Source organism: Mobula hypostoma, chromosome 6 (assembly GCF_963921235.1).
Source record: "Mobula hypostoma chromosome 6, sMobHyp1.1, whole genome shotgun sequence".
Classification (NCBI taxonomy): Eukaryota; Metazoa; Chordata; class Chondrichthyes; order Myliobatiformes; family Myliobatidae; genus Mobula; species Mobula hypostoma.
In genome coordinates this window covers 143,810,161-143,824,059 of record NC_086102.1, presented here as the reverse complement: position 1 = coordinate 143,824,059, position 13,899 = coordinate 143,810,161, and the positions used below count along the sequence as shown (strand labels likewise).

Sequence of the window (13,899 nt, the reverse complement as noted above, 5' to 3'; positions counted from 1 at the left end):
AGAGGGATCAGAAGTAGAGAGAGAGAGAGCAAGTTCAAGTTCCTGGGTGTCAGTATCTCTGAGGATCTAACCTGGTCCCAACATAATGATTTAGCTATAAAGAAGGCAAGACAGTGGGTATATTTCATTTGGAGGGGGTTTGAGGAGATATTGCCACCTAAAACAGCGGTCCCCAACCACCGGGCCACAAAGCATGCGCTACCAGTCCGCGAGGAAACGATATGATTTGGTGATATGAGTCAGCTGCACCTTTCCTCATTCCCTGTCACACACTGTTGAGCTTGAACGCACGCGAGGTCATTACCCGCGCGTCGTCCATGTCAGCGCGGGCAGGAGATCAACTCCTCGAGCTTGCAGATGATGGCGGGCTGAAAAGTATGTTTGACATAACATCTCTGTCGGCACTCTGGATCAAAGTCAAGGCTAGATATCCTGAGATAACCACAAAAGCACTGAAAACGTTGCTTCCATTTCCAACATATCTCTGCAATGAATGCAACAAAAACTAAATTGCGGAATAGACTGGACATAAGGAACCCCGTTCGAGTATCGCTGTCTCCCATCACCCCTCAATAGGACCGTTTTGTTGCTGGAAAACAAGCCCAGGACTCCCACTGATTCAGCGATATTGGTGTGTTGCAATAATTTTATATGTTCATACGGGGAAAATATGTGCTGTCTGTTTAATATCCAATCGTTACTTAAAATGTTATGATGCTATTGACTTACTTATATAATCATATAACAATTACAGCACGGAAACAAGCCATCTCTGCCCTTCTAGTCCATGCCGAACGCTACTCTCACCTAGTCCCACCGACCTGCACTCAGCCCATAACCCTCCATTCCTTTCCTGTCTGTATACCTATCCAATTTTTCTTTCAACACTTCATTCAACAATTCGTTCAACACTTACTTCAAGCTCCCCTGTCCTCCCCTGATAATTGACTTACCACTATATTCATGCAAGGAAAATGTGCACTGTGTTTAATATTAAATTCGTTAGATAAACCCTTTTAGAAATGAAATTGAGTGTATTAACCACTTATCACCTGTATTCCGGTCGTGATTAAACCCCCCCCCATCCCCCCCCGAACAGAATTGCCAAAAACGATTTGTAGGAAAAAATCGGCACGTACACACATGCGCACTAGTGCCTGCGCAACGCTTCATGGTCATGGTCGTCTTTCTTGGGGTAAACACAATGTATTTGACTGCTACTCTTCTCCGTTGGCAACCCTACCCCCCCACCCCCCAGGTTGGCCGGTCCGTAAGAATATTGTCAATATTAAACCGGTCCGCAGTACAAAAAAGTTTGGGGACCCCTGACCTAAAACACTCTAAACTTCTACAGGTGTACTGTAGAGAGCTTTCTGACAGACTGCATCACTGCCTGGAATGGGGCGGGGGGGTGTGGGTGCTACTGCACAGGATCAAAAGTAGCTACAGAAGCTATAACTCCATCATGGCAACTAGTCTCCATAGTATCCAGGACACCTTCAAGAAACGGTGCCTCAGAAAGGTGGCGTCCATTATTAAGAACCCCCATCACTCAGGGCATGCCCCCATCTTACTGTAACCGTCCGGAAGGAGGTACAGAAGTCCAAAGGCACATACTCAGCGATTCAAGAACAGCTTCTTCATCTCTGCCACCTGATTCCAAAATAGACATTGACCCCCATGAACATGACATCACTTTTATTATTTCTGTTTTTGCACTATTTTAACTATGTAATGTACACATATATACCTACTGTAGTTGATTTACTTATTTTTTTCTATAATATTGTCATGTGTTGCATTGTACTGCTGCCGCTAAGTTAAATTTCATGACGTATGCCAGTGACATTAAATCTGATTCTACCCTGGTTGGTCCTACCAAAGTGCAACGTCACAAATATGTCTGCATTAAATTCCAGATGCTCCAGATCCTGCTGCAAGCTATGATAGCCTTCCTCTCTGTCCGCTACACCCCCAATCTTGGTGTAGTTCAGGGGTCCCCAACCTTTTTTTGCACTGCAGACTGGTGTAATATTGACAATATTCTTGTGGACCGATCGACCGGGTGGCAGTGAGGGTAGGGTTGCCAACAGACAAGAGTAGCAGTCAAGTACGTTGTTTACCCCGAGAAAGACTACAATGTCCATGAAGCCATGTGCTGGCACCAGTGCACATGAGTGTACGTGCCGATTTTTTTTTTTCCCCCCCCCCCCCCCTACAAATCGTTTTTGGCGATTCTGTTCGGAGGGTGGAGTGTTAATCACGACCGGAATATAGTTGATAAGTGGCTAATACACTCAATTTCATTTCTAAAAGGGTTTATCTAACGAATTTAATATTAAACATACAGCCCATATTTTCCTCACATGAATATAGTGATAAATCAATTATCGGGGAGGACAGGGGAGCTTGAAGTAAGTGTTGAATGAACTTCTAGTAGAAGTGGTAGAGGCAGGTTCGATATTATCATTTAAAGAAAAATTGGATGGGTATATAGAAACATAGAAAATAGGTGCAGGAGTAGGCCATTCGGCCCTTCGAGCCTGCACCGCCATTTATTATGATCATGGCTGATCATCCAACTCAGAACCCCGCCCCAGCCTTCCCTCCATACCCCCTGACCCCCGTAGCCACAAGGACCATATCTAACTCCCTCTTAAATATAGCCAATGAACTGGCCTCAACTGTTTCCTGTGGCAGAGAATTCCACAGATTCACCACTCTCTGTGTGAAGAAGTTTTTCCTAATCTCGGTCCTAAAAGGCTTCCCCTCTATCCTCAAACTGTGGCCCCTCGTTCTGGACTTTCCCAACATCGGGAACAATCTTCCTGCATCTAGCCTGTCCAATCCCTTTAGGATTTTATACGTTTCAATCAGATCCCCCCTCAATCTTCTAAATTCCAACGAGTACAAGCCCAGTTCATCCAGTCTTTCTTCATATGAAAGTCCTGCCATCCCAGGAATCAATCTGGTGAACCTTCTTTGTACTCCCTCTATGGCAAGGATGTCTTTCCTCAGATTAGGGGACCAAAACTGCACACAATACTCCAGGTATGGACAGGAAAGGAATGGAGGGTTATGGGCCGAGTGCAGGTCGGTGGGACGAGGTGAGAGTAGCGTTCGGCACAGACTAGAAGGGCAGAAATGGCTTGTTTCCATGCTGTAATTGTTATATGGTTTTATAAGTCAATAGTATCATAACATTTTAAGTAACAGTTGGATATTAAACACACAGCACATATTTTCCCCATATGAACATATAAAATCATTGCAACACACCAATATCGCTGAATCAGTGGGAGCCCTGGGCTTGTTCCCTGCAACAATACGGTCCTATTGAGGGGTGATGGGAGACAGTGATACTCGAAGGGGGTTCCTTGTGTCCAGTCTATTCCGCAATTTAGTTTTCGTTGCATTCATTGCAGAAAACCTCGCTTTGCAGAGATATGTTGGAAATGGAAGCAACGTTTTCAGTGCTTTTGTGGCTATCTCAGGATATTTAGCCTTGACTTTGATCCGGAATGCCGGCAGAGATGTTATATCAAACATACTTTTCAGCCCGCCGTCATTTGCAAGCTCGAGGAGTTGCTCTTCCCCGCGCTGACATGGATGACGCGCGGGTAATGACCTTGCATGTGTAATGGCTGAACAGTGGGCGTGACAGGGAATGAGGAAAGGTTTCCTTGCGGCCCGGTGGTTGGGGACTGCTGATCTAGTTAATCACATTATCATCCAAGTCATTGATATAGATGACAAAGAACAATGGACCCAGCGGTGATCCCTGTGGCACTCCACTAGTTAGAGGCAACCATTTACTACCACTCTTTGGCTTCTCCCACAAAGCCAATCTCTAATTCAATTTACTATCTCATCTTGAATGCCGAGCAACTGAACCACCTTGACCAACCTCCCAGGCAGAACCTTGTCAAATGCCTTGCTGAAATCCATGCAGACAAGATCCAGTGTCTTGCCTTTGTTAACTTTCTTGGTAACTTTCTCAAAAAGCTCCAGAAAATTGATTAGATATGACCTACCATGCACCAAACCATGTTGACTATCCTTAATCAGTCCATGTCTATCCAAATACATACATACATACCTAATATGTGTGTGTATATCTATCTATCTGGTCCCTCGGAATACCTTCTAATAACTTTCCTATTATCGAGGTCAGGTTCACTGGCCTATAACATCCTGAACAGCAGAACAACATTGGCTATCCTCCAATCCTCTGATACCTCACCTGTCTCATAAGTGGAGAAGGTACCAATCAGTGAAGTCTCTATAACATATCCTTAACCTAACATAACACTGGCAAATACCTTTGAACAGTTTTTAATTGTCTTTGATAGTCAGAATCATTTAAAAACTTTTCAGATAGACTTACATAATTATCCTTGAAATATTAGCAAATAATTAATGGCAGGATACGAGGAGCAGAGGGATCTGGGGGTACATGTCCACAGATCCCTGCAAGTTGCCTCACAGGTAGATAGGGTAGTTAAGAAAGCTTATGGAGTGTTAGCTTTCATAAGTCGAGGGATAGAGTTTAAGAGTCGCGATGTAATGATGCAGCTCTATAAAACTCTGGTTAGGCCACCCTTAGAGTACTTTGTCCAGTTCTGGTTGCCTCACTATAGGAAGGATGTGGAAGCATTGGAAAGGGTACAGAGGAGATTTACCAGGATGCTGCCTGGTTGAGAGAGTATGGATTATGATCAGAGATTAAGGGAGCTAGGGCTTTACTCTTTGGAGAGAAGGAGGATGAGAGGAGACATGATAGATGTGTACAAGATATTAAGAGGAATAGATAGAATGGATAGCCAGAGCCTCTTCCCCAGGGCACCACTGCTCAATACAAGAGGACATGGCTTTAAGGTAAGGGGTGGGAAGTTCAAGAGGAAGGTTTTTTACTCAGAGTGGTTGGTGCGTGGAATGCACTGCCTGAGTCAGTGGTGGAGGTAGATATATTAGTGAAGTTTAAGAGACTACTAGACAGGTATATGGAGGAATTTAAGGTGGGGGGTTATTTGGGAGGCAGGGTTTGAGGGTGGGCACAACATTGTGGGCTGAAGGGCCTGTGATGTGCTGTACTGTTCTAGGTTCTGTGTCAAAGTAGAGTAGCTCAAGACCTGGACTAACTTTTCCACAGGATCGATGATCCTGAGGCAGGAATGGAGGTTTTGAGGTGGAAAATAACATGGCGGCGAGGAAGACCACCCCTCCTCCAAACGACCAGGTGCTATGTCTTAACGTGGCTGATGTGAGGAGAACCCTGTGCAGGGTCAACCCACGGAAGGCTGCTGGACCGGACAATATTCCTGGCAGAGTGCTTAGAGGATGTGCAGACCAGCTAGCTGAGATTCTCACTGACATTTTCAACATCTCCCAAGCAGCGCCGTTGTTCCTACGTGCTTCAAGGCCACCACCATCGTCCCCGTGCCGAAGAAGTCTTCAGTGTCCTGCCTCAATAACTACCGTCCCGTCGCACTCACATCCATCATCATGAAGTGTTTCGAGAGGCTCATAATGAGGCACATCAAGACCCTGCTGCCCCCCTCACTGGACCCCCTATAGTTCGCGTACCGTCCCAACCGTTCAACAGACAACGCCATTGCCATCACTCTCCACCTGATCCTAACCCACCTGGACAAAAAAGACACGTTCGTTGGAATGCTGTTCATAGACTTCAGTTCAGCATTCAACACAATCATTCCTCAGAAACTGATTGGAAAGCTGAGCCTACTGGGCGTGAACACCTCCCTCTGCAACTGGATCGTAGATTTCCTGACTGGGAGACCCCAGTCAGTCCAGATCGGAAGCAGCATCTCCGACACCATCACACTGAGCACGGGGGCCCCCCAGGGCTGTTTGCTCAGTCCACTGCTGTTCACTCTGCTGACCCACGACTGCGCTGCAACACACAGCTCGAACCACATCATCAAGTTCGCCGATGACACAACTGTGGTGGGTCACATCAGCAAGAACGATGAGTCAGCATACAGAGAGGAGGTGCAGCAGCTAATGGACTGTTGCAGAGCCAACAAGCTGTCTCTGAATGTGAACAAAACAAAAGAGATGGTTGTTGACTTCAGGAGGACACGGAACAACCACTCTCCGCTGAGCATCGACTCCTCCGTAGAGATCGTTAAGAGCACCAAATTTCTTGGTGTTCACCTGGCGGAGAATCTCACCTGGTCCCTCAACACCAGCTTCATAGCAAAGAAAGCCCAGCAGCATCTGTACTTCCTGCGAAGGCTGAGAAAAGTCCATCTCCCACTCCACCATCCTCACCACATTCTGCAGAGGTTGTATTGAGAGCATCCTGAGCAGCTGCACCACGGCCTGGTTGGGAAATTGCACCATCTCGGATCGCAAGACCCTGCAACTGATAGTGAGGTCAGCTGAGAAGATCATCGGGGTCTCTCTTCCTGCCATTACAGACACTTACACCGCACGCTGCATCCGTAAAGCAAACTGCATTATGAAGGACCCCACGCACCCCTCATACAAACTCTTCTCCCTCCTGCCATCTGGCAAAAGGCACCGAAGCATTCGGGCTCTCACGACCAGACTATGTAACAGTTTCTTCCCCCAAGCCATCGGACTCCTCAATACCCAGAGCCTGGACTGACAACAAACTACTGCCCTCTACTGTGCCTATTGTCCTGTTTATTATGTATTGTAATGCCTGTACTGTTTTGTGCACTTTATGCAGTCCTGGGTAGGTCTGTAGTCTAGTGTCGTTTTGTGTTGTTTTACGTAGGTCAGTGTAGTTTTTGTATTGTTCATGTAGCACCATGGTCCTGAAAAATGTCATCTTGTTTTTACTGTGTACTGTACCAGCAGTTATGGTCGAAATGATAACAAAAACTGATGACTTGACTTGAGGTGGGGAGGGGCTGTGGGGTGGTCAGTCTTTGGTAAAAAGCTGGATGCACAACGTAGTCGGATTCACTGCCCAGGTACATACAGATCCAGAGGTCATGTGTGCCTGTATCTGGCACCTTGGACTTCCTGCACAATTGCATGTTTGAAACTCAGACCCTTTTAGCTGGAAGACTTGTCCCTCAAGTTGTTTTTCTTTAATACTTAAAAACTACTGCTTTCAATTGACATAATTGTAAAGATAATATTTTGTTAGGTTTTGTTTTAGGCATTTGGCTTGGTTTCTAATTTTGCTAAATTTAGGTTGCATTTTCAATCATTTTCCTTTCATCTTCTGATTTAGGTTGTGGAGATACAACATGACCCAAATGCTTCTGATCACCTGGAGTATGATTCTGAGTGGCTGGCCATTCTAAAAGCAACCAATGATTTGATTAATGTTACACCTAAAACATGGAACATGCCAGAAAATAACAGCCTGTATGCAAAGTAAGTCACTCTCAAATGTTTGTTTTTTTTTGTGGGGGGGGGGGAAATCAGGTTTCAGAACTACATATTTTACTGCTGAACATGTAAGAATAACATGAAATGTACATACCAGGTGTCCCCCACTTTCCAAAAGAGGGTTTTCGCTTTTACGAAAAAAGACACTCGCTTTAAACTTGTGTTTACCCCGAGAAAGGCTACCATGACCGTGAAGCCTTGTGCGGGCAGGTGTGTGCACATGCGTGATGTGCGAATGCGTATACGTATGCATGCGTGACGTGCATGTACGTGCCGATTTTTTTTTTTTTTTTTTTTTTTGACAAATCGATTTTGGCTCAAACTTCCCGATTATGTTAAGTGAAACTACACTGTACATACATTATTTCTACTTTATATAGGCTGTGTATTATATCATTCCTGCTTTTACTATATGTTAGTGTTATTTTAGGTTTTATGTGCTACTTGGTATGATTTGGTAGGTTATTTTTTGGGTCTGGGAACGCTCAAAAATTTCCCCATATAAATTAATGGTAATTGCTTCTTCGCTTTACGCCATTTCGGCTTACGAACGGTTTCATAGGAACGCTCTACATTCGGATAGCTGAAACAAATTAAATTTGAAGCGGTAGTTCACAAAAGAAGAATTGTCTTTAAATTATTACATTGACTCTTCCTTCCCTTTTGTAAGAGTCTTCCTCAAGCTTTGAATGCAGTGCATCTTGATCATTACTGCCTAAAATCAGGGGCCTGGTTTAAGTGCTAACATCTTGATTCTTGTATTTGAATAGAGTACACTGCCACTTGGAGACTGAATTTTAATCTTACCTGATAAAATGAGGTTAATATCAGTCTGATTATTCAGAGATCTGTGTATGTGTGCATATTTTTACAATGCATTCATAATCTAAGATACTAAGTAACTGATTATTTCTGTTCTGATGCAGATGGGACTATAGTGTGTCTGAAGAAGACATAACAGAACTGTTGGAACAGCAAAGTCATGATCTCCAAATCCCCAATAATTTTAGTCCTACAGTCCCTGTCTATGATCCAGCAAACCCACAGAAATCAAGAGAACCTGTCCATTTGATTAACCCTCAGACAACTGAGTTCTGTGCCACCTTTGGTCTCGTTGATCTGAATGCCAAGGTGAAATACATGGAAGACGAGGGCCTCATAGAGGGAGAGGAAGAAGATGATATGGATGGTGCCGATAATTCAGAGGAGCCCAGTGATTATAACACTGATACTTCTGGACTTTCTTCCTCCATTAATCCAGATGAAATAACACTGGATGATGATGTTGATGATAATGGAGAGCTCAGCACACATTCCATAGAACCTTCCCCAGATCATCCATTCACAGACTCATCAGCAAATTTCTCCGATGTGAGGGATCTCCCTGATTCTATGATTGTGTCATCTGATGAGACGCAGGACTCTGCAAATGAGGAACTGGACAGATCTGGAGATAGCAGCATGACTGAGGGAGAAGGAAAGAGTACACGCACAAAGGCTGTGAAGCGAATTAGTAATGAGCATGAGAATGGAAGCAGTGGAATAAAACTAATTAAGAGGCGCAACCAGAGTATATACCACACACAGCTTGACGGAAATGAAGATAATGAATAAAGAGATACGTTTACGATGTTGGACTTCAGGAGCAGCAGCTTTTATGCACAATGAGTTTTTAAGAATGACATATAGGAATTAGAATATAATCAGCATAGGGTTTGTTTTAAAAATGGACATAGCTGGGCACACAATGTAGGAATACAATTTATTTTCAACAATAAAAATACATTTAATGCATACATTGGTCCTCTGTCAGTTGATCTACATGTTAACAGGTAGACAGTCTAAATCTTAAGGACATTGATTTTTTTTAAGGTGTTATTCCGTGTGGAGAATATAGGTAACCATAGTTGCCATCTAATGCAATATTTCTAAAAGCGTATACTTTTCAGATGAGTCTTAGCCTGGAATTATTTTCCACAATGATAATTTGTTCATTGATCCTTTGGTCTGATTTTCTTCTTAGCCATTTTAAGCTTTTAGTCTGTTTTCCTCTTCTAAAACAGAACCCTATAATGTTTCAAAATTTGTCAATGTTAAGATTTTGTATTGAAATTCAACTGGCTACTTTTAAATTTGCTTTTAAGTAGCCTTGTCTGTCAAGTTTTTAGAATTGTGGATATTTAAAATGAGTTTCAAAAACAAAGTCCCCACTACACTTGCTTTACATTCAATATTCTTTATTCTGGCCCTGTCGTTGACTTTTTTCCCTTCTCTAGCCAGAGGAATCTGAATCAATTGGTGCTGTCAATCTGTAATTAACCTTTTCCAACATACTACCTAATTCAGTACCATTTTAATGTACTCAACTCTTTATTCATGAGCTAACCTGATCACTGTTAAAGTCATGTACTAAGACTTAACAAAATATTAGTGTTTATAGAAACTGAATTTTAGTTTGTTTATTTTGTCTCATGGTAAATCTCTGTCAATAAATGGCTGACATGCTTCCTCCATTACTTACAAAATGGTAAATAGTCAAACAAAAATAGAATATTTGTGAAAGTTTGTAAAAAAGATTTGTTTCCACTTAAGTATGAAATTGTTTAATGTCTTCACTTCTTTCCTAATATCTTTCAGTGAATTTGTTAGTAGCAAGAAAAAGTTTGTGAACCCTTTGCAATTACCTGGTTTTCTGCATTAATTACTGTTAAAATGTGGTTTGATATTCATTTAAGTCACAAAAATTGACAAACTCAATCTGCCTAAACTAGTAACACAGACAATTGTACTACTTGTCAATACTGAGTACACCATTTAAATAATCACTGTCTAGGTTCAAAAAAGTAAGTGAACCTCTGCAGTAATGCCTTCTATAAAAGCTATGTAAAGTCAGGTGTTCGAATCAGTGAGATAAGATTGGAGGTGTAGATCATGGAGGGGTGAGTTGTAGAGGTGCCCTGTCATATAAAAAAAAGACACACAAAGTCAGGTTACTGACACAGTCTGCTCTACTCAAGAAAGATTTATTTATGTGTGCCATGCCTCGATCAAAACAACTTTCAGAGAACCTTAGAAGAACTGTAGAGATGCATGAGGCTGGAAAAGGCTGCAAAAGTACTTCTAAAGGTTCAAGTGTTCCTCAGTCCACAATAACAGTAAGTCTACAAATGGAGCAAATTCAATACTGTTGCTATTCTCCCCCTAGTAATGGGTATCCTGCAAAGATTACCCCAACAGCACAATGTACAATCCTGAAGGAGGTGAAAAAGAACCCAAGGGTAACAGCAAGACCTGCAGAAATCTCTAGAACTTGCTAAAGTCTCTGTTCATGTGTCCACTATAAGAAAAACACTGAACAAGAATGGTGTTCATGGAAAGACACCACAGAGGAAACAACTACTCTCCAAACTTGAGACATTGCTGCACGCCTCAAGTTTGCAAAAGACCGCCTGGATGTTCCACAACAATGTTCTGTGGACAGATGAGACAAAAGTTGAACTTTTTGGCAGAAATGCACACCACTATGTTTGGAGGAAAAAGGGCACTGCACTTCCAACACCAAAACCTCATCCCAATGGTGAAGTACGGTGGAAGGAGCTTCATGGTTTGGAACTGTTTTGCTGCCTAAGGACCTGGACATCTTGCAATCATTGAGGAAAGAATGAAATCAAAATTATATCAAAATATTTTACTGGAGAATGTCAGAGTAAGCTTAATAGAAGTTGGATGATGCAACAAGACAATGAAACGAAACACAAGAGTAATCAACCACAGTGTGGTTTAAAAAGAAGAAAATTTGTGTTCTGGAATGGCCAAGTCAGAGTCCAGACCTTAACCCAACTGAGATGCTGTGGCATGACCTGAAGAGGGCTGTTCCTGCAAGGTATCCCAGAAATATTGATGAACCCTGAATTTTTTTAAATGGAGAAATGGTCTAAAATTCTTCCTCGCTGTTGTGTAAATCTGATCATCAGCTACAGGAAACATTTGGTAGAGGTTATTGCTGCTGAAATAGGTTCTACCAGTTGTTAAATACAAGAGTTCACATACTTTTTCTAGCCTGGTCTGTGAATAATTAGTATGTTCAATAAAGACATGAAAAGTACAATTGGTCGTGTTCACTATTAATTTAGGCAGATTGTGTTTGTCTATTATTGTGACTTGGAAGAAAATTGGACAAAATTTTATGAATACTTAATACAGAAAACCAGGTAACTGCAAAGGGTTCACAAATGTTTTGTTGCAACTGGGTGTTCCTAATTTTAAACCTTAACCGTCCAGATCATCAAATTGGCACAAGAGAGTTAAAATGAGGGATGATAATAATTGGAGCTTAGCTTCACATGTGACAGTTCTGTTGTTTGAATCAGAATTAGATTTAGTATCACTGCCAGTACATTGTAATGCATAATTATGAAAACTATAAGAGGGCAGCATAGTGGAGTAGTGGTTAGCACAACGCTTTACGGTACAGGAGACCCGGGTTCAAATCCCGCCACTGCCTGTAAGGATTTGTACATTCTCCCTGTGGGTTTCCACCAGATGCTGTGGTTTCCTCTCTCAGTACAAAGACATACCAGTTGGCACGTTAATTGGTCATTGTAAATTGCCCTGTGATTAGGCTTCGGTAAAATCAGGGGATTGGGAAGCATGGCTTGAAGGGACTACTTCACGCCGTATCTCAATAAATAAATAGATAAATTACAATAATTATATAATAGGGTGAATTCTGGTTAATTGGGACACAGCGGGACCAGTACATTTTGATCCTATTAAGCAACTCCCCCAATTCTCTGAATTTTCACGGGAATAGTTAAAAAGATATTTTTAAAAAAAGACAAATTACTATTTAGCTGAGTAACAAATGATGTATTTAATGAAATACAGAACAAATTAGAGCACTACTGATATTACTGTAGTACTACAAAACTGTATTTGTAATGGTTAACAATGGAGGAATTCATCAATTGGTAAACTATCCATTCTTAGGCCCTTAAAACATTGATGTTTAACAGTTTTCCCAATAACCAAGAATTTATTTTTATCAGTTCCTGACATAATTAAAGAACTACACATTATGCAAATACATAACATAGCATGAGTGTGCAACTGTTCATACTAACCACAGTGCACTGTTTTTGCTGCCCCAATTGTAGCAAGTGGCATAGTGTCCCAAATAAATGAAGGGAATCCTGGCTATTGTCTTGATTTGTTTTTGTTCTTTAAGAGTTGTCCCAAATAAGAGGTTGCCCCGATTAACCAAAATCCACTGTATAATAAATTAATAAGTAGTGCAGAATGTGAGTACAAAATAGTGAGGTAATGTTCATGGGTTCATTGTCCATTCAGAATTCTGATGGTGGAGGGGAAGATGGTGTTCCTGAAACATTGAGTGTGTGTCTTAAGCCTCTGGCACCACCTCATTGACGATAGAAATGAGAAGAGGGCATGTCCTTAATGATGGGTGCCACCTTTTTGTGGCATTGCCTTTTGAAGGTGTCCTTGATGGAGCTGGCTGAGTTTACAATTTTCTGCAGCTTTTTCCATCCTGTGCAGTGGCCCCTCCATACCAACCAGTTGGAAGGCTCTCCACATACATCTGTAGAAATTTGCAGGTGTCTTAGTAACATACCAATTCTCCTCAAACTCTGAATGAAATATAGCCACTGTTATGCTTTATTTGCAATTGCTTCAATAATTTGGGCGCAGGATAGATCTTCAGAGATGTTGACACCCAGGAACGTGAACCGGCATACTGCTGATCCCTTGATGAGGACTGGTGCATGTTCCCTCAGCTTCTCCTTCCTGAAGTCCACTATCAATTCCTTGGTCTTGCATTGAGTGCAACGGTCCCCCTGTGACTGCATAGGTGTCTTCCGGGTGCTTCAGTTTCCTCCTGTGCTCCAAAGATGTAATGGTGGTAAGTTAATTAATTGGTCATTGTAAATTGTCCCATGGTTAGGCTAGGATTGCGGGGCAGCACTGCTCGAAAGGAGGGTTAGAACAGCCTATTCCATGCTGTGTCTCAATAAACAAATAAGTAAATAATAAACAAGTTGTTGTGACACCACTCAACCAGCTGATCTACCTCGTTCCTGTATGCCTCCTAGTCACCATCTGAAGTTCTGCCAAAACTAAGTCATCTTGCTAGCAAACTTATAGATGGTACTTGAGCTGTACCTAGCTACACCATCATGGATATAGAGAGAGTAGCAGTTTGCAAAGAATTATAAAAGGTTCCTATTTTCCATTAAACTATGTATGGAAGTATGTATTAAGGCAACTTGCCATTGCCTTAAATTATTAGTTTGAATTACATAAATATATTTACAATATGCCTTTATTAAAATGTTCAAAGTGGTTTCAAGGGAATATTAAACAAAAATTGCTATTAAGCTACATCATTAAATTATAATTGACCCTAATAACTGAGTCTTGGAGGCAGACAGAACTTCTTCTAAAATCATCAACAGCTGTCCCTTGATCACTAACCTTTCAAAAAGTATT

General features: G+C 41.9%; 1 protein-coding gene across 5 annotated transcripts in view; it reads left to right on the top strand.

The window, feature by feature from the left end:
* The window catches only part of dbr1 (debranching RNA lariats 1), a 29,848-nt gene extending 18,348 nt beyond the window's left edge, over positions 1-11,500 (top strand). For all 5 annotated transcript variants that reach the window (XM_063051904.1, XM_063051900.1, XM_063051905.1 and 2 more), the window contains 2 exons: positions 7,232-7,377; positions 8,319-11,500. In XM_063051904.1, coding sequence (XP_062907974.1) covers positions 7,232-7,377; positions 8,319-9,006 — 834 coding nt within the window. In that variant the 3' untranslated portion in view covers positions 9,007-11,500. The remainder of the gene's footprint in view (positions 1-7,231; positions 7,378-8,318) is intronic.
* Positions 11,501-13,899: the final 2,399 nt, after the last annotated feature.